The sequence below is a fragment of the Dioscorea cayenensis genome, chromosome 9, assembly GCF_009730915.1.
Source record: "Dioscorea cayenensis subsp. rotundata cultivar TDr96_F1 chromosome 9, TDr96_F1_v2_PseudoChromosome.rev07_lg8_w22 25.fasta, whole genome shotgun sequence".
NCBI lineage: Eukaryota > Viridiplantae > Streptophyta > Magnoliopsida > Dioscoreales > Dioscoreaceae > Dioscorea > Dioscorea cayenensis.
Window position 1 is genome coordinate 1,185,041 of NC_052479.1, and position 21,328 is coordinate 1,206,368.

General features: G+C 33.9%; 3 protein-coding genes across 5 annotated transcripts; all 3 read left to right on the forward strand.

Moving 5' to 3' along the window:
- The first annotated feature begins 117 nt into the window (after window positions 1-117).
- Window positions 118-5,867, forward strand: LOC120268838 (putative zinc transporter At3g08650). 3 transcript variants are annotated; one of them, XM_039276096.1, is made up of 7 exons: window positions 118-443; window positions 1,031-1,091; window positions 1,171-1,674; window positions 2,128-2,412; window positions 3,272-3,400; window positions 3,598-3,695; window positions 3,863-5,867. In XM_039276096.1, exons 3-7 carry the CDS (start codon window positions 1,210-1,212, stop codon window positions 4,671-4,673), a joined length of 1,788 nt encoding a protein of 595 aa, XP_039132030.1. In that variant the 5' UTR covers window positions 118-443; window positions 1,031-1,091; window positions 1,171-1,209; the 3' UTR covers window positions 4,674-5,867. The 3 variants fall into 3 exon arrangements, with proteins under 3 accessions (XP_039132030.1, XP_039132028.1, XP_039132029.1); XM_039276094.1 differs by having other exon boundaries at window positions 1,031-1,674; XM_039276095.1 differs by having other exon boundaries at window positions 118-438; window positions 1,031-1,674.
- A 201-nt stretch (window positions 5,868-6,068) lies between these two features.
- LOC120268380 lies at window positions 6,069-9,865 on the forward strand. Its single transcript, XM_039275807.1, has 7 exons — window positions 6,069-6,599; window positions 6,673-6,790; window positions 7,085-7,206; window positions 7,584-7,669; window positions 8,573-8,682; window positions 8,758-8,787; window positions 9,803-9,865. Exons 1-7 carry the CDS (start codon window positions 6,094-6,096, stop codon window positions 9,857-9,859), a joined length of 1,029 nt encoding a protein of 342 aa, XP_039131741.1. The 5' UTR covers window positions 6,069-6,093; the 3' UTR covers window positions 9,860-9,865.
- Window positions 9,866-17,589: 7,724 nt separating this feature from the next.
- LOC120268855 (dof zinc finger protein 4-like) lies at window positions 17,590-18,851 on the forward strand. Its single transcript, XM_039276113.1, has 2 exons — window positions 17,590-17,739; window positions 17,852-18,851. Exons 1-2 carry the CDS (start codon window positions 17,707-17,709, stop codon window positions 18,647-18,649), a joined length of 831 nt encoding a protein of 276 aa, XP_039132047.1. The 5' UTR covers window positions 17,590-17,706; the 3' UTR covers window positions 18,650-18,851.
- Window positions 18,852-21,328: the final 2,477 nt, after the last annotated feature.

The following is a 21,328-nucleotide window of genomic DNA, read 5'->3' on the forward strand; positions in this document are numbered from 1 at the left end:
CACACACAAATGCTCTCATGATAAAATAGTTTTACAGGGGGGTATTAGCAAAAACAAAGAATTATTTTATATAAATATATAATAATTAGTAATTACATCCCAATCGCCGTTGTTTTCCGCCCCCTTTTTTCAACCAAACCCGTGTTCCATTTAAAAAATATATATTTATATTTAAAAATTTCTCTTTTTTATTGATTCGTTTCTTATTAAAGATTGAATTTTTAGGGTTTATTCGTGGAATCCTTCTCTGGATTGGCCACGGTACGTTGATCTGGATCCATCCATTGTTTGATATCGTGGAAATTTCCTCGAGGATTGATTGATTATTCAATTGATCCTCTTCGTCGGAGGGGATTTGATCGAGATCACCCGCTTTTATGGTTCGGATTCAGTGATCGAGGGGGATTCTTGCGTTTTGTGATCTTTCTGAATGTATTGGTGAGGTAATTTGGGGATTAGGTTTTTGGGAAGGTGTTGTTTATTGGGGATTTTGGATTAGGGTTTGGGTTGATTCATTGTATGTTTAATTTGGTGACGGGGTTCTTGCATTTCGCTGTTTATTTGTGTGATTTTTTTAGGTAATTTGGGGATTAGGGTTCTGGGGAGGTGTTGTTTCTCTGAGATTTGGGATTAGGGTTTTGATTGATTGATTTGCCTTTTTTTTTTACAAAAAAAAAAGATTTCTTGGGTTGGGATTCTCCCATTTTGCTCTCATTGCGGCTATTTTTTGGGGTAATTTCGGCGATTAGGCGTTGGGGTAGTGACCATTGTTGAAGATTTGGCATCAAAGATTTGATTCCTAAATTGTATTTCTTGGATAATTTCTTTTACTTGTGTTTATTCAATCTGATAGAATTCTGCTCTAAAAGTGATCCTTTCAACAACGTTCTCTGTGGATATTGTTTTCGAGCTGATAACATTTGATATTGTTTTGCTAACTGTTGATTTTTAGGAGTTTCTTGGCTTCACCAGTGGTAGCATCATTCGAAAAAGAAAAACTTATGAAGCTTTGTTTTTTTTATCTTGTCAGGTATTTAACATTGTAAGTTGTGGGAGCTCGATGCTGTTGCTTTCTATTGCGTGACATTTAGGCAAGAGTTGATTTGTTGCTTATTCATGGATACAAATCTTGTCAAATTGAAATGAAGTTATAGGTGTTAATGAGTGCAGAAGGACTGGATGTGTGGATGGTGAATGATATTTGAATAGATGGCTTCACATTTCAGTTCCTTCCTGCTGATTCTCTTGGTTTTTGCATTATTTCATGGTTTGACTGCGGGGTCTGAGATTGAGGTCGGTCAAAAGGTTAGGACAGCCCCCCATAGAAACTCAGGCAGTGCTGTTATAGATGGATCTGGGAAAGAGGCCAGCTTTGATGGTTCCAAGGATAGTTTCCAGGGTTTTAATGAGGGGAGGATTGCTAATGGCAAGGTGTCTGTGTCAGCAGTTTTGTGGCTTACACTTGCAATGGCTGCGGCAACTGGTTTAGGTGCTGTGCCATTCTTCTTTGTTGAGCTAGAACCACAATGGGCGGGTGTTTGCAATGGCATGGCTGCTGGGGTGATGTTGGCTGCAAGCTTTGATCTGATACAGGAAGGACAAACCTACGGGAGTGGAAATTGGGTTGTGCTTGGCATATTGACGGGAGGGATATTCATTATACTCTGTAAAAAGGTATTCATGATTTTTTTTATTTTGTTTATCTCTTTTTGTCATTGAAATCAAACATTATCTACAAATTTGCGAGGCGACTCTTATGAAGTCTGCATTTTAAATCTTAACCCTTTTTTGGTGAGCAATGATGTCATCTTTTGTAGCTGTACTAATTTACTCCTAATGTAATAGAAGTTGAGTTTTCAATAACTGAGAAACCCAGGTAGTTGTAATATTCGATATGTTCGCCTGAATGAGTGAACCTTGCTTGTGTCATTCACTGACCTGACAGGTCGATGTCATTCCGTTTTGGCAGTTTGTTTGTTTTGCGTAGGTCTTATCAAGTAGTTGGGATGCATATTATGAAATTGTTCTGTTTGTTAATTAGCAAGTTCAATATTATTTATCTATTTATTTGTTCTTGGCGTGTGCCAATTTGCTGCATGGTAAATTTATGATTGCTTTCTTACACAGTTCCTTGAGCAATATGGAGATATAAGCATGCTGGACATTAAGGGTGCTGATGCAAGTAAAGTTGTTCTTGTGATTGGCATAATGACCCTTCATTCCTTTGGAGAGGGTTCTGGGGTTGGGGTATCCTTTGCTGGTCCAAAAGGTCTTTCTCAAGGTCTTCTGGTGACAATTGCTATTGCTGTACACAACATTCCTGAAGGTTTAGCTGTTAGCATGGTTCTTTCGTCTCGAGGGGTTTCTCCACAAAATGCTATGCTATGGAGTGTGATTACATCTTTGCCTCAGGTATTGCTCAGTGTTTATCATGTCTTTGGTGAGCTTCATTGCAATGCAATATTGGGATAAAGGGCTTGAATGCATTTGGAAAATATCTTCCTGTATAATGCACAAACCCAAGTGGTTTAAGCCGCACTTTGGATCCATGCTAAATACAATTGCTGTGGTCACTTGGTTTCAAATGAAAATTCGTCACCATGATTATTTAGATTGTGTCTTATAAGTTTATGGCATCTATCTTACAAGTTTCACATTTTGTTTTTGATCTTCTTGGTTTGAGATTCATTAAATTAACAAGAAGATAACTTTTGAAAAATTATCAGTCAGCTTAGGCATACTTTGTACTGCTTCGCCCTTGTAATAGGGCAAGATTATGCTGTTTCTAATAGAGTTTTTATCTTGTATGAGGTTATCCCTCGCTCGATCATTTGTGTATTTGCCACTTGTTATGAAATTCATTTCATGAAATTCTTGACATTATGCAGACATGCTGGAGTTCTTTGCCTGTTTCTTCATAGTTTCTTGACAAAATCAACAAATTTTTCATTCTCCCTGTGATATGCTGTGTGCAACTGTAACTAGAAGGGAATTATGTTGTTTTCAGTTAAACATGGAACTGTTGCTTTTACCAACCAACCACAGCTGTACTTGTAGTGAAAATTTGATTGAAAGTCTTGTTTCTGGTTTTAAACAATATTTTTAAGTTGGTTAGCGCTTTTTCTGTCAATGCTGTCAGTTTTGGCTTTTATGTCATGTTCTTTCGGATCGTTGATTATATCCTCTCTCAAAAAACATGTGAACCTTAAAATTCTCCATTTGCTTTTTACTTGTTATGCTAACTGCAAATCTAATCCTTTTGAAATTGCAGCCAATTGTAGCTGTCCCCGCGTTTCTTTGCGCGGGCACATTCCACAAGTTTCTGCCTTTCTGCACGGGCTTTGCTGCTGGATGTATGATATGGATGGTAATTGCCGAGGTTCTGCCTGATGCTTTCAAGGTAATATTTTACCATATAGTATTAGCACATGCATTCCCCTCTATCAGGAAGAAATAATGACTGTTAATAACTGGAATCCAGTTTATACTTGGAGTTTTCTGGAATATGGAACTGAAGATAACTGAGTTTGCTGAGTCCTGCATTTTTGCCAAATCCTTTCCAAAGTTACTTAGCTAAGGAATTTTCTGTTTTTTCAGGAAGCTACTCCTTCTCAGGTTGCTTCTGCAGGCACTGTTGCTGTAGCCTTCATGGAGACCTTGAGCACTGTTTTTGAGAATCTAGGTCATGGATATGGGTAAGCAATCAAAGTTTTTATATGTTTTAGTAATCCTTATATTAGCATTGATGCTTTGACCCACAAACAACCTTTTTCCATTTTCTAGTGATGATTTTTTTTTTCTTTTTTAACTCCATTATCCATGTGACATCTGATGGCAAACTATGTATTGGTTCATTTTGCAGTTCAGATGATGCCTCTGGTTTCTTTGTTTCTTTACTATTTGGCCTTGGGCCATTGTTCGGTGGCATCATCCTTGTTGTTTTTGCGCTTGCCTTCAATTTTCAGCACTCTTTCCTCACTGGTGTTGCCTCCGGCATCTCCTTCCTTCTAGCTGCATGGCGACCTCTACAACTTGTCTCCTCTTCCAAAATGGGATTCTTTACCCTTGTAGGGCTGCTCACTGCTGGTTCTGCTTTGTATCACTTCACCACCTCCAACATCTTGAAACTATCACATCGCAAGAAAGCCTCTCTCAATGCTCTCGCTCATGCTCCAGATCTTCCGAGTGCTCTCACCCTCCAGTCCTTTTTTGCTTGTGGTGCCATTGCCCTGCATGCAATGGCAGAAGGCCTAGCACTAGGAGTGGCAGCTCCAAAGGCCTACGGGTTAGGTAGGCATATGGTTCTTCCCGTCTCACTTCATGGACTCCCACGAGGCTTTGCAGTGGCAAGCTGCATCCTTGGTGCCACAGACAGCTGGAGAGCTGCTCTTGCAGCCGCTACCCTCACTGGTTTCGCTGGTCCTGTCTCTGCCATTGGAGCCATACTCACTGGTATTGATTACAGCGGGCTCGACTATTGGTTGGTTCTAGCATGTGGAACATTGATCCCGAGTTTTGGCAATGTATTTAGGCGGTCACTGAAATTACAAATGCGGAAAAGCCTTTATGGGCTCCTGATGGGGCTTGTTCTTGCCACAGTGTGTTTGACATCCACCAGACTGGTTTGCTTGCACACTCCTTACTGCAATTCAGCTCCAGAAGCTGTTAAATGAGTTCACCATTGATTATGTGGATTAGCTTTTCACAAGTTATTCACATCATTAGTACACCATGAGTTCAAAACCATAAGATACAATTAGGAAAGCTCAATGTGACTGAAGACAGAGATATACTCAGATACAAGACTTTTGTAAATAATTCAGTAAAAAAATATCAGTTAATTTTCCGGGTTTTCCTTATGTCCACCTTTTCAGCAGCCATTTGAACGACTTTCACATCAGCGATGAGATTGTCGTTTTTGTTTATGATTGAAAGATCGGGAATTACAATACTCACCAGAAGCCATTCTTTTTCGGAAAGGTTCATCAGTGGATTCTTACTAAAAAGCGAAGATCATCGGGTATCTTTTTCTACCTTTCTTTTTATTCATTATGGAGTGGTTAAGTTGCTGCACAGCCTGGATTACCAAAGAAAAGACTTAAGATATTTTGAAGAATATCTCCTTTTTTTCAGTATATTGTTTGCACTGTGATTGAATGAAGCAGGAGATTTGAATTCCAGATTCTTGACTTCTTTTTGAAGATGCTTTGATTCATTTGATATTCTGAACCACGTGTTTCGATTACTAGCAACCAATGCATGTTTTCACTTGTTGTTCTTTTTCTATACCGCACTCACTCTAAAAGTTAGTTTTGAATGCCCTTAGTCTTCCTGAATTCACACTCAATACTTTAGTTTTTATGGTTGCAAACATTACCCTACCTGATGACCACCATTATGCTCTTTCAAAGATGCTCTTTTTGCTTGCCTTTTCCCAGCTTATAAATGCATCATCTTCTCTTCTTCATTCACTTCAAGAGAAAACAAGCCATAGTTGTTGTTGTTGTTTTAAGAGTACAATTAATGGCTTATGTGGTTTCCGGTGAGTCTGAGAAGAAAGGAAAGCCTTTGCCGAGGCGAGGTCAAGTCAAGTCAAATATTATCGGTACGTTGGTTCGATCATTTACAAACACACAGAAGAGAGATGACAAAACTCAAGGAGATCATCGTCGTCGTCTTCTGCCTACTGATACGTCACCATTTAGTCGATATAACTAGTCCTTCCATTGAGCTAATCGTTATACTGTAAAAAAACCGTATTCTTGTTTTCTTTTTTTTTTTTTTTATCTTTTCTTTTTTCCTTCTGAATTTTGTCTTTGGAGTTTGGAATGATTTACTTATGAATAAAGAGTAGCATGTGTTTGTTATTTTTAGACTATATATATATATATATATATTCTCTCAGTGCTTTGAGGTATACATTCAAATAAAAGATTTTCAGAGATGTACATGAACACGAAATAAATAAATAAATAAATAAACTCCTTTATAAGTAAGAAAAAAAATTAGCAAATTTTATAGGGGTTAAAACTTAAAAGTTAATATATATATATATATATATATAGATTTCATTGGCGCTCTGGACAGCGCTAAATGGTCACCGGTGGCCGCTTCCTCGTCGTTAATGGTGCTGCTTTCGCCGGCGATGCGCCGCCGGTGACCGCTTTCCTCGAAACCTTCTCCGGCGCTTACACTACAACCCGCACACACGCCGATGCCTCGCTTCTTCTCTTCTGGGATCGCCACCTCGGCCGTCTCGGAGAATCAGCACGGATTCTCGCTGATTCCAAGCCGGAATTCTTCAACTCCGGCGGTAAGAGAACTATGGCCTTCCCGTCGAGCTCCGGGCTTGAATCCTTGGTCCACGAATCGATGCGGGTGGGACTTCGGCTGGCGCTGAGCGAGCGGAGCCGCGCTGGTTCGAGGGATGAACTAGCGATTACGGCGCTTGTCCGAGGGCGAGAAGACGATGGGGGAAAACTCGATGTTTACCTTCATTTAGGGTTTTACGTTCCGCCGGCGTTCGGAATCGGGGCGCATCTGGCTGTTGCCGGATCGGGGAGAGAGGTTGCTGAAGCGAAGTATTCGGATTGGGCTCGGTGTGTTGCTGCTTCGTGGATGGTGATTTTGGTGTTGTGATTATTGAAACTAAGTTTTTGCTTTTGCTTTCAGGATTCGCAAGCAATTGGAGAAGATGAGGCCGCCTTCGGTGACGGAGCTCTTGTTGTCCAATGATGGAGATCACATTCTTGAAGGAAGTCTGACGAATTTCTTCATTGTGGTTCGCAAAGTAAGCATGGATGCAAACTTTTATCTCTTCTTCATATCCATTCAAATGTCAAATGCTTGTGAATTTAATGTAATTTTGGAGTAACAAAATTATAAATTGGGTTTCCCTTGTTTACCATTACTTTGATTGATTGCTTTCTCATGATAATGTATGTATAAATGTTTGTTTCCAATTTTTAGTTTTGGAATGAACATTGACCTTTCGACTGGGGTTTTTCTATCTGATACCATGTTGGTAATGTATGTTTTGTAGTCTCAATTCAATGAAGCTTTCAATGTTCTTGGACTCATACAGGTGGTGAGTGCTTCTAGGGATAGATCTCACATTGATGTAGAGAGGGATTCTATGTTTGAGGTACAGACTGCTCCTATATGTGATGGGATACTTCCAGGAGTGATACGTCAGTTAGTAATTGAGTGAGTTTTTATTCTCAATCACAAGTTTTTTTTCTCTTTTCTTTACATTTTTATTTTCATTGCGCTTTGTTAGTGTAAAAACAGTTATGTTGTTGCAAATCGCTAGAACTTTTTCTTCTCTATAAGTTACTGATTTTCTTTTCATACATTGTGTGAAAGTTATGAGAATGGCTGCACATGAGAAATTCAGTGGTTAGGATAAATTATGATAATAAACATAAACCTAAATACTTAGTAAATTGACTATTCATTGAGTAAATCACTTAAAGCCACTCATGCTTTAACAACAAGGAAATACCATTGATGGTATCCAATCCAAGTTCAGCCATTAATGACGTGATCCATTCAACTTCCTGACAATCAGCTTAATTTTGTAGGGTTTGCTCGGATATGGGAATCCCAGTGAAGGAAGTTGCACCATCATGGTCAGAACATGAGCTTTGGGAGGAGGCATTTGTTACAAGTATGCCATACTACTTTGTCTATCGAATCATTTATTATCCATCATGTATGTTAAATTATAGTGTTGAAAAGTTATGTTCCTTTTTGTGCATGCACTTACACATGTAGGTGTAAAATCTAGGATAAATGGCTACTAGTTCAAAAATTTACATGTGAAGTGTATTTTCAAAATTTTGATATCTCTGTACTACTATCTTTCTTACTCAACACTTTGGAACCATCTTTAGAGATTTTAGGTTCCAGGAAATTTGTCAAGTTTTTTTAGGAATAATTACTCTGGATCATGACTGTGTTATATATATATATATAGCAGGTAGATTGCCTTGTTAGCAATACCCTTTTGATGTAGTTGAAGTTATATTTTCCTCAGCTATCTGTTAAGCATTAGTATGAATAATTTGATGCCTTATCTTAATCCCATTGTTGTTGCGTTTTAAGCTTTTCTTTGGTAAACATATTGTATCCACTACATCTCTGTTCTCCGAGTTTCTAAGGCAATTATTCTCCAATTTCCCTTTTAATTTGGATGTGTCAGCCAATTATAATATTGCTTTTGGATCTTATCATTATGGAAAAGATTTAAATCTCTTGTATGTATGGTTCTGAGCAATCAAAAACCTTCGCTGTGCAAATACAATTATGATTAATGCATATATAGGAAGGGGATTCTTAGAGCAAGTCTTTCTGCAAATTGCTTGTTGATTTGCAGAGACTATAGTTTTTCCTGGGTGTAAGTTGTTTGAGTAATTGCAGAGGTTTTGTTATAAGCAATAATTATGCTTTGGACTTTTACAAGTTCTATATCTGTCTTCATTTTCCCACTAACAAATTTTTAGGTTCAGAACTCTTGACTTATTTCCTGGGACATGAAAATTCTTCTAAATTAGCTTGGGATCTCTGTTAGGTAGCTTAAGGTTGGTACAGTTTGTCGAGACAATTCAGGCTCCAACCACATGTGAAGATTTGCAGTCAAGAACCTGGAAGGATGTGTCATGGGTCCAAAAACGATTTGAGGTGCATATTCTTCTACCTCCTTGCTTCATAGTAAAATATTATATAAGAAAATAATTATTCTGCAATTCAAATCAGGGTGCAGGGCTCATCACCACCAAAATACAGGTATGAAATGGACTGCCACAGCTATATATTCTTCTTTCCAGAAAATAGATCTAATTTTTTTCAGACAGACTATATGCTAAATAATTTTCATTTATTTCTTCCTGGCTCTTGTATGTTAAGCTTAAAACTTTTCAAGCATCTGTTTAGTGGCATCTATCATCCAGTACTGATTAACTGAACAATAAAATATCATTATAGATCAGCCTCTTTGTTAGTAATTCGCGCAAAGAGTTTCCCAAAACACGGCATGGTAAAACCTAGTAGATAATGTTTTGTTATTGTATCAATGCAATAGAGGACATATGGGAGACAACAAAACATGATCTAGGTTACCGAGTTGGTGCAAGCTGCTGGTAAAAGCCCATATGTTCAAGTGTATCAAATAAGCAGCATGCCATTCTTAGTGATATGCTTTTATTTTGTTGTGGTGGGTTTTACGAAATAACTGTCAGTTACTCCTTGGGAGTATCCCCACCTTTATTGTTACTTGGAGCTTGGATAGAAAACACTATATATGACTTTAAGCATATGCTTTCCCTCATTTAAAAAAAAGAGCTTTTCCATTGAACTTCTAATCTAAATAAAGATTTCACTTTTAAGCAGCAGGTGAAAATTCCTTTGTCTGGTTCCGTTGCTTGTTCTTATACCTGAAAGTACTTGACCAAATCATGGGCATCCCTAGAACTGGCTCTTTTTGGTGGAAATTTTGACTAGCCAATTGCTAGAACTTAATACATTTTATATAATGCTAATACTACTCGGCAAAAGGAGATAATTATGTGCCATAATTCATCATCTTTAAACATGTTACTGTTTTTTTCTTATCTTAGAACCTTAATCTGCCTTTAGAAAGAGATCATTGTGAAACAGTGATTGTTTATGATTATGCCATGGCAAATGGGAAATAAGTAACCACTTGTAGAGTAGCCTTCTTATCAGTAGTTCATTTTCTTCCATCTTTCATGCGAACATTATTTTGAGAAGGTTCTCGATAACTTACTTCCTAGTTTTGCAGAGGGAAATAACGAAAAGAGCCGGAGCCAGTTGCTGCCAAACAAGCAACATTCTCTAACGACAAGTAATGTTTGCCATTTCTTCATATGTTCCCTTAGCATAAATCTTTAGTTCTTCATCAATCTCACTCATTATCATGTTACATTTGACCAGATAAAAAAGAAAAAAACTGTAAAAATCCACTGAAGACGATGAATCCATATCGTCCTTCTCGCTAATCACTACATGACACCGATAAGTTTGCCCTAAGCTCGAAAGTACATATTTTATTTGCAATTTAAATTATCTCAATCGATGAGATGAAGATGAAACTATCACAATTGGATGAATGATATGTATTTCTGTTCATCATTTTTCCAACTAGCAACTCTGTCAGAAATGCAGTCTTGCTCAGCCATTGTCAGGAATGATAGCCAAAATTCATGCGCGGTGAACACTTATCATCACAACCATTTCATGCTTCAAACCAGGCTTGTTTGTTGGACCTGCACACAAAGAGGTATGTAGTTTTAATTATGTAAATGTGTGTATCTATTGGTATGGATTGTTCTACTCGTAAATTTTAATTAATTTTAAAATAATCTTATATATATATATATATCAATTATGAAAGTTATAATAATAAATTACTATTAATTAGGTTAAATTGAGTTAATTCAAATTTTAGCATGTTTCTTTCAAATTAAATTTAAAATTTATAATTCTGACCCAGTTTACTACCGTTTGTATTTTAATTTATTTTTTCTAAAAACGTATTTTTATCAGTGCTTTTAACGTGAAGGAGAAAAAAACACCAGTTTACTATTTTTTTTTTTAAATAAAGACTTGTTGGGGATTAAAAAAAAGAACAAATAAAAATTAGTAATTTCAACCCAATCTATTGAAAACAAACTCAAATGAGTTAAATTAAAAAAAAATATACCGTAAAAACTATTTTTAATATGTTTTTATATAAATATGAATAAGTCACATAAACAACGGTATAAATGTGGAACTTATGCATGTAAAGTAAAGACATGAGTATTTTATGAAAAGGATCTAATACCAGTTGATTAAAAAGGTGATTGATCCATTTTGAACATTTAATTTAATTAAAATTAAAATATTATTATATTTTAATTTAGAAAAACATGAACATTTAACCTTTATCTTTGATGAGAAAGAAACCGATCAGGGAGGGAAGTAAAAATAATATATATATATATATATATTAGCTATTTGAAGGTGTGGTAAATAAAAATTCTCTGAATTTGACTGTCGGTCCAATGAACTCTTATGTTTGTGCTCGCACGTGCGAGCACATAATGCTGGCATTGTGTGGAGAATCCTATTCCCCACCCCCAATGGGTCACACTACTTTGAATAATTAATCAATTAATTAATAATAATTACAACATTTAACATTTTTTTTAAGTTAATGAGGAAAGTATCTGAACCACCTAAGTTTAGACTTCTTTTGTCAAATATTCTTTTCTTATAATAATAAACATTTGACAAACTAATGAAAACAAAAAAAATTCCTCATAATAATTACATAAAATAAGAAACAATTGATCAACACTCACGGGTAACCATTTATTTGAAAAAAAATATATAATTAAAATAGCAACATAAGTTAAATTCAAAATGAAAGAAACACATGTCAAAATAATCATCTTAAATCCAAATCCAAATTCATTAATTTTATTAATTAATGAAGGTGCTATTCCAGTCAAAGCAAAAGTCACTCTCGTTCAATTGCTTTCAAGCACCAGATGGTACAACTCTCATCTCTTTATCAAGTGCAATTTCATCACACTGTGTCAGCCCTTTCATAGCTTCCCTCTTATTATATATATATATATATATAATAATATTATTAATGTTAATAATAATTATTATAATATTAAAATTTTAAAAAGAAAAAAAATCTATGGTGTTCATTGTGTTTGGTGCCCAAAATCCAACATAAATCTCATTCCATTTCTAAAATGTTCCACACTCTTCCCAATATTCACGCAATTCCTCGTACTTTGCAAACCATTTTAATTTTTTTTTAAATAAATATATTATTATTATTATTATTTTGTTATACCATGTGATTATGAGTTATTATATAATAACTTTAATTAAAAAAAAGAAAGAAAATAAATTTTAAAAAAATTAATAATAATAAGTATGATCGGAATCAGATACCTTGTCAGAGATCTCTGCAAAGAAGTAGTGAGGGAAAAAAAGCGGCTACGGACACGGATCTTGAGGCAAAAAAAAATAATCAAACGGTGGTGATGCACTACTGTTTAAATGGGCCGACAAGAACCCGACCGCTCGAAACCCGAGATATTCCGGGCTGGGCCTTATGGCCTTCTTCAGTCTCGCCACGTCAGCGGCATCTGAATGGAAGACTGTATGTGGGACCCACATACTCGGGGCACCGACAAACGCCTGCCATTGGTCGAACCTGCCGGTGGGGCCCTCATTCAATGTGGATGTGGGCCCCGCTATGTATGTATGTGTGTGTGTGTATGTGGGCCTGGTGGGGGCCCGGTTATTCTCTTATTCTTTGCTTTGCGTCCCCGCTTCCAAGTGGTACGGGCGCGTGCTTGTTTGGGTTGGAGGTGAGGTTACCGAGCGGGTGGTGACGTTAACGACGGTGTTACGGGCGGTGGCGTTTAGGACCTTTCTAGATTGAGAGAGAGAAAGAGAGAGAGTTAACTGTGACCGTACGATGAGGGGGAGGGAAGTGTCGTTATCAATGAAGGGTCAGGATCCACCGCCCATATGATGGCGGTTGCTCCTCTCGTATTCTTTGACCCGTCAACGTCTACGAACTTATATATATATATATATATATAAGAATTATGTTAAATAAAATTTATAAGAAGTATATATATTTATATATATATATGGTAAAGATTGTTTGATCTGTTACTATCGGGTCTCATGTACAAAATATTTATGTTACTGAGGTAGTGATTTCAAATGCAGCTTGTGCACGTGGAGAGCATAGTTGTTGTAAAACTTAGTTTTTCATTGTGTGCTCATCCCTGATACATAGTTTGTTTATATTTGTAAAAATAAATTATATATATATATATATTATGATTGTGAAATTATTTTTAATTGGTATTTCTAAACACTGAATTTTTTTAATATATTTTTAAGTTTTAACATGAATTTAAATATTTTAAAAGAAGGGGTTTTTAAATAAAATATGGACAAGTTTCACGTGAGAGATATGTACATACATGATATTAATATTTGAATATATTTGTACATTTATCTTGCTTGAGATGAGATGAGATCAGAATTAGTCTCTTTGATAGGAATATATGTCACACCCACCCCTTCTACCGAGGTAAATGTGGCACCCATCAGTTAAAATTCCCTTTTAACTGGAAACTGACACCCTGTTTTAAACAAAATCAGACCTACAAATCACAATTTACAACTTTACACCAACTACAGGTTCAAATACATAAATACTACTGAATACTAATAGCTCAAATTTTGCGAGTCTACAACCGCTACAAGATCACGACACCAATAAATAGAAAGAAAGGGAAGGGGGACCCACTGCAATCCTGGACTCAACCCTGACTAGCGCTATACTCAATCGAGCAATCAAGGGTCCTCGCTCCCTGCAGTCTACAGAGACATTCAGTTGGTCGGTAGTGGCTTAATAATTTCAAATACTTAAATACGAGTATATATAAAATATATAAATACCAATCTATCAAATAATTTTTCCAATTTTTCCAAAAATACCGTAATTCTAGCAAAAATACAATCTTTTAAAAGAACTTTCGAAAACATAAATTCAACATAGATCAACATCAATTTGATTTTCTCGGGAAAACACAATTTTTGTGAGAGATCGCCTCATCACAATTCAAAAATAACATAAATCTCAAATTCAAAATACAAATGAATACCCAACACTCACCCAAAGATAACATGGTCTAGAAAACTCTCTAAACCCTCGCCGTGGCAGGGCTAGGGTTTCGGAGCCGTCGAGGAACTCATGTCCTCATCGTTGACCCATCGGCTCACCGGCTCGGTGACCCCTGCTACCCGATGAATATCCAGGTCAGGGCTCTACACTCCCACCGAATCGCCCTCGTAGTAATCAATACCCTGTGTCCACCACGCCACCTCTAAAGGGTCGGCCCGTGGGGGACCCACTATCGCATGAGTCGGGCCTTAGCCCGTCACCATCAAAACCATCAAGTAAATACAAAGAATAATACCATCTCGATAAATCATAACACATGATCCTTTTTCCAGGGACAAGTATTCACATCACGTGAAATAAACATTATTTTCCACAAAAGCCAACTGCCAAAAAGTATAATAATGCATAATACCAAGTAAAAGCCCGGATTCACTTTGACACCATTCCTATACCGGGGAATGAAAACCAATTCTACTAATAATGCCGATAAAACATCTTTTAATATGCTCACATGGTTTCGCAAATCACTCCAAATCAAAGCATATATACCCATCAAAAAAATAAATACAAGAATTGAATAATTAAATCACATATACATGTATTTTTCACTATTCACAAATCACGTATAATTATACAAAACGAATGTATCAATACGGTTATCATGAACATCAATGGCAAACAAATATACGTATATTTCAACTATATATGGAATCAAACATGATAAAATGAAATACTTAAACATTTATTTCCAAAATACTAGCCATTAAACAATTATTTCAAAATAATAATAATTAATCAATTATTTAAAATAATAGCCACTACCAACTCACCTGGTGTCCTTGAGTTCCTTGCTAGACCTGGAACTCCTCCCAAGCCTAATCAACACCTAGCAGAATAACATAATAAAATAAATTAACGATTATGACAACTAAAAACATAATTGAACCCAACAGAAAATACAAGAAATCAATAACTGACTCTCTAATTGGCCCACTCACTCCAATCGGTTCAAACCTGACCTTGTATAACCAAATTGGTCTCCAATTACAATTAAGCCAACTCAATTTGGGCTAGACCATTATGAACCAACCTGAACCAACCTCAATTCTGCTGAACCAAGATCAAATTCACTGAACCAAACTCAAATTCACTGAACCAGGTTTAATTAAACCCACTAGCCTTGAACCAACTTAATTCTTATACAAATTCTGTTGAACCAACTTGGTTCGGCCCAAAACCCGTAGCCCAACATCCAAACCAAACCCAAATCAACTTCAACCAATTTAATTCAACCAAACCATTCAAGTCCAACTACACTCAACTTGATTTGATCAAACCCAGACCAGATCAATTCAATTAAACCCAACCACTTCAATTCTCATCCAAACCCAATTCCAATTCAATTAAATAAACTTGGTTAAACCAAATCAAACTCAACTCAATCAATTCAATTCAACTCAACCAAATCAATTTGGCTAAACCCAACCAATTTCAATCCAACCATCATCATTAACACCTTAATCATCATAATCATCAACTTAATTAATCAAACCAAACCCTAATCTCGTTGCTACAGTAATTGCTACAGTAATTCCGGCAATCTCATCCTTGATTTATGAAATAGTATTCTCAAAAGGTCCTTATTCTTTTCACTTGGGGTTTCTCAACAAGATTAATCTGTAGAAAAATCTTACTACCACTATAGTAATACCCTGAGTATATTTTCTAACAGTTATCCACAGGTTCAGGGTATTACAATATAAATATTAAATCAATATATAGGATCAGTACCAATAGACCAAAGAAATAGTTGGCTAAGAAAGAATTTTTTTACTGTAATAAAATATATTGTTTAAATATGTGTGCATTCTTCAAAGTTTTTTTTTTTTTTTTATATTATTAGTTTTATTTAACTTATTAACTTATTTATTTGTTTCAATTTTTAATGAGAAAAATGAGATGAATCATTTATGAGAGATTTACAGTGACATTAATTGAACTTTCTACTTTTGACTTGATTGTCACATTTTTTTTATAGAGTGATTAGGTAACCAATTACTAGTCATTAAGTACAACACCTTACACATCTCAAGTGGAACATCATAAATATCTAGTTTTGACTATAATGTTCAATACTAACGTTCACGTATTTATTTATTTTATATATATATGTATATTAAAAATAAATAAATTATCATATCATTTTGAGAAAGTTAAGGGGTGTGGTGGTTTTTTTCAAAGTAAAAATAATTAGGAAAAATCTTTAATTTGTTGTTTGTATTTATTATCCATTGAATTATTTTTAATAAATGAACTATTATATTTCATTCTTATTGTTATATTTTTTTTAGCACGGGTGATTTTCAAATATATCTATTTATATAATATAAAAAAACTAAAACTTTTGTTTGAGAGGAAAATAATTAAGAAGCATTATTAAATTATAATATCATTAGTATCACTCAAAGCATAACGTACATTAAATGCTTCTTGTTGAAATATAATAAATAAATAAATAAATAAAATGACCATAAATATTTGCATGATCATTTTTTGCATCACTATAAAATAATAATAATTTTTTTTGCCATTACTTTATTATTTATGTCATTAAATTGTATATATTGACTAACTTTTCATTAATACTTATTCCAATAATGAGCTATTAATGGCTCATATAGAATACTATACCATGTAATAATGAGAATTTTGCATACATACACTTACAGAAAGTACAAATATCGTATACCATGAAAGACCATCATTTGAACTTTTTGTTAATAAAAGAAAACGATACCATAAAGAAAAAATAATAATAAACCATATGAAAAATGCAATAGGTATTTATGAATATTAGTGTCTATAAATATATTAATATAATAAATAAAAATTATGGGGGAACTATATATTAATCAACCGTATATATACTCCCTTAATTATCTTTAAGAATGCAAATTGTCAAACTACCTATTATTATCATCCATAGTAAAATAATCAAACAGAAAATTAAGGATATTATGTTTATTTTAAAAAATAAATGCACTTTAACGAAATGAATGAATGGAATAAATATAATACACCGAAAAGTAAAGCAATAAAAAAATTGAGCACTAAACAATATTTAATTAACATTAACAAAAAAAACTAAGTACTAATAAATATTACCGTACATTAAAAAATAGCCCCTAATGCACTCATAAATATATGAAAGTATTTATCGATGACTCATTATAATAAATTATTTTTCTCGATATAAGATAAATTATATTAAAACCATTAGAAATATACCACATAATAATATGTATGTCACAAACATGTGATCATAGAGAATCAATATAATCATAAAATGTATATATATATATATATGATCATAACAGCAATATTCAAGTGGTTGAAACACTTCATTCGGATTTGATATGAATAATCGATGAGTCAATTTAATCATAAAAAAAATATGTGTAATCTTTTAGATTTGTACATGTTAATACGTGCAAGATAAACATAATATTATATAATATAACATAATATAATATTAATAATATATACAACACACAAAGAGAACAAAAACAAAACAAAACAAAAAAAACAAAATAGAAAGCAATCTCTATAACAAAACATGCATAATTTATACATACATAGATTACATACCATTTACTATTATTATTATTATTAAAACTAGTAATTAATGATAGGAGTATATATATATATATAGTAGTAGCTAGGACTTAGAAGAAGTGGGACCTACATTGTGTGGTGTCCCTATATTGCTATCCACGCCATGCATGGGCCCCACTTTTCCTCCTCTCTACAAACTCTCACCATCTTCTTCTTATTCATCATCCTTCTCCCTTCCCTTCCCATCCCATCCCTTCCCATCTTTATATAATAACAAGAAGCCAACATTAACCTCTCATTACCTGACTCCCTCCTTCTCCTTCCAACCAAAACCTCTCATTCAACCTTTTGCATGGATGATGGACATCTCCACTAATCCCTTCAACCAAGTAAGTCTCCTTCACTTCATGATCTTCAATATCATATATATATATATATATATCCTCTAAACTTAATTCCTAATTAATTATATATTCATATATATATATATATATATTGTAGGTAAACATGATGCTTAGTGCTTGCTCTAATGGTGATTATCATCATCATCATCATCATGTTCAACAAGAGCAACAACAACAACAACAACAACAACAACAAGAGAAGAAGCCAAGACCACAACAAGAACAAGCATTGAAGTGTCCAAGATGTGAGTCAATCAATACTAAGTTCTGTTACTACAACAACTATAGTCTCTCTCAACCAAGATACTTCTGCAAAGGTTGTAGAAGGTATTGGACTCATGGTGGTTCTCTTAGGAATGTCCCTGTTGGTGGTGGTTGTAGAAAAAACAAGAGATCCAACTCTTCTTCCTCTTCTTCTTCAAATTCTACTTCAACTTCTTCATCTTCTGCTTCAACTTCTTCTTCTTCTTCACCTTCTTCTTCTTCTTCTTCTTCTTCTTCAACTATAACAACAACAGCAACAGCAACAGCAACTACCATTCTTCCACCTCCACCACCACCACCACCACCATTCTATGACTCTTTCTTTATTCAAAACCCTAACCCTAATCCTAGTCATGGGTTTCTTGATATTTTAAGTGGAGGTGGTAATGTTAATGCTAGTCATCACAACTTCTACTTTGGGAATGTGCAAGACATGGACATGGTTGTGCCATTTGAAGGTGGTTTAATTCCTTGCAAGAGTTTTGATGGAGAAGATCACAACAACAACAACAACAACATCAACAACAACAAGGTTTTGATGGGGCTTCCATGGCAGTTTAATAATGGAGATGTGAGCATGGGTTTTGATTATGCATCATGGCATGGGCTCATCAATAGCTCTCTCATGTAGAGGTACTAGTACTACATTTGTTTAGGCCTTTCTTAATTTTCATCATTTTCTTTTTCTCTTTTGAAGTTCTACTTTGTAATGTTGTTGTTCTTGTTAGTTCTTGTTGTTGTTGTTGTTGTTGTTGTTTATGTGTGCTTTTAAGCAATTATGAGTCATATACTTTGGATTAATATGAGGAATTTGAGAGATAATGTTTTATCAACTTTATATAAATAGTTGTTCTACCTTTTTGTTTTGTTTTGATTTTTGTTTTTATATATGTGGTTCTTAATTTCTTGATTGAAAGGATCATGTGAAGAGATGCTTTAGAAAAACATTCACAAACATGGAATCCATTTAAAGATAGTGAGTAGTGATTCATCTTTTTGACAATGGATCTCTTGATGTATATATATTGCATTTCAAAAGCTTGAGATGAATTAAATGAAATGCATGATATGAATTGGGTTGTTGATCAAGGTTTAATTTTATTATTATTTTTAATTTGATGTAAAAAGAAAACAAAGAGGATGATTGATAGACAAAGATTGGTGGGATGAATGAAGTGAAATGATATTAAATAATGAAATTAAAAATGAATTGCTCTTCCCAAGAAATTCTCTTCATGATTGCTCCACTGTGCAGTCTTGTTTGCCACTGTCTACACAAAAGAACACACACAACAATTCTAGCTCACCTTACCTATGCATCTCATCAACCTTTATTTATTTATTTATATATATAATATATAAAATTAAATTAGGTAGTAAGAGAATGTTTTGGTGAAATCTGAATTTATATAGAGTGAGATCTCTTTGGAAATATATTGAGAATGATAATGAGAAGAAGAAGAAGATGAACATGATAATGTTAGCATGTGAAGAGCACTGAGTGAGTGGAGAATATAACAACATGTGCTTTGTAAACCCACTTGCATGCACTGCACGTGTCCTTCATCTTCATCATCTTCTTCTTCATCTTCTTGTTGTATGTAATGTAATGTTTGTGATTTCATCTTCTTAATTAATTAATTGGTGTGTTATGTGATGATGTTATTTTATTTTATTTTATTTTTTTTAACTCTCATGAGCTATCAACATTAAATCAACTGTTAATATATATAAGAGTTATTTTAAGATTAATTTTATCAATTGAGTAGAAAAATTTGTGGATATGAAGATAAGGCAAACAAGAGAGACCTTAATTAAGTTTTAGTATTAAATAGAGTTTAGTTGATGCATTTTTTTTTTCTATATAAGTAAAATCTTATTGACACAGTTCATTGGTACTTGATTTAATTGGAAGAAAACCAAGTTCCATATATTTTCCTTATTAAATAACATTAACATTTTGTCTATTTTACTCTAAATCAAGCATGTGTTTATTAAACTTTTTCCCTCACTCTTTATTTATTTATTTTCAGCATTATCACAACTCATGATATAATTATTATTGTTTTCATTAGAATTCTTATACAATTCTGACTCAATTGAAGCACCTTCTACAATTTTTCAAGATTATCATATTGAAACAATTCATTAAAAAAAAAAAATCAAGTCATGATAATATTTATAATGATCAAAATTATTCATTATTATTTGTTTATTCCAAATTTTATGATTTATATACATATATGATAATTTAAACATAGAAACATAGAAACAAGATAAAATGGAATATATATATATATATATATATAATGAGAACTCCAAACATTATATAAAAAATATTCAAAATGAATTGATCTTTCCATTGATGAAAAAAGTTGAACATTTTTGTAAATTTTGTCCCATCTAACCACCCAGATAAAAAGACCTATTGAATCATGATGAAGCAAAAGCACACACACACACCATTTGTCATTACATGGAATGGTCACAAATTTATTTATTTTATTTTATTTCTATGTAAAGATGGAACATCTCTTTTTAGTACTACCACCAATCTTGCACTGAATTGTCTCCTCTAATTGATTGTTGTGGGGACATAACATAATACAAAGACAATTTGAAGGATTGAATTGTCCAGACAACAATGCAAGTAAGTCAAAGTCCTCATGCAATGTGGTCTTGTGATGCCATTAATGTCCTTACATAACTTATGATGGGCTTTAATTGAGCCCTAGGGGCATATATATATATCATATTAAATAAATAATTAAAAATATATATATATTTTCTAAGATGGATGGATTAGGGTTTCATGAGGACCAGATGTGATGGAATGCAGTATTGTGGTTGAACTCAATTGTCCATAAATAAAATGATAAAAATTAAAAGTGTCCAAGTTCTAGTTCAAATCTATAATATAAAACATTTTTGTTATTATATGTGGTTATCTTTGTTTCTTTTTTATCATTTATATGAGACTAGGGTTTTGAGTATAGAAATATCATTTAGTATGATTTGTCATTGGCACCAATTTGAAGCAAATGAGGTTATTGATGTTGATAAGTTTATTCACTGTCCTGACAATGCCCATGTTGCATTTCTTTTATTGTCAATAAATTATATATATATATATATATATAAAGATACCACACTAAGTGACAACATCTTCGACAATTGAAAAGTTAGTATTTCATTTTCCGGCCAAGTCAAAAATCAAGGTTCAAATCCATGGCTTCATCCATGTTCCTCGCACGTGTGCGGGCGAGGAAAAAAACATAATAATTTGAATTTTGAGATCAAATTGATGAAT

Bases quoted from the DNA above. Each gene is read 5' to 3' on its own strand.
- LOC120268838 (XM_039276094.1), top strand. From the start codon at position 1,210: ATGGCTTCACATTTCAGTTCCTTCCTGCTGATTCTCTTGGTTTTTGCA. The intron at 1,675-2,127 runs GTATTCATGATT...TTTCTTACACAG, and splicing joins TCATTATACTCTGTAAAAAG to TTCCTTGAGCAATATGGAGA. The intron at 2,413-3,271 runs GTATTGCTCAGT...TTGAAATTGCAG, and splicing joins TGATTACATCTTTGCCTCAG to CCAATTGTAGCTGTCCCCGC.
- LOC120268380 (XM_039275807.1), top strand. From the start codon at position 6,094: ATGGTCACCGGTGGCCGCTTCCTCGTCGTTAATGGTGCTGCTTTCGCC. The intron at 6,600-6,672 runs GTGTGTTGCTGC...TTTTGCTTTCAG, and splicing joins AAGTATTCGGATTGGGCTCG to GATTCGCAAGCAATTGGAGA. The intron at 7,207-7,583 runs GTGAGTTTTTAT...TTAATTTTGTAG, and splicing joins ATACGTCAGTTAGTAATTGA to GGTTTGCTCGGATATGGGAA.
- LOC120268855 (XM_039276113.1), top strand. From the start codon at position 17,707: ATGATGGACATCTCCACTAATCCCTTCAACCAA. The intron at 17,740-17,851 runs GTAAGTCTCCTT...TATATATTGTAG, and splicing joins CCACTAATCCCTTCAACCAA to GTAAACATGATGCTTAGTGC.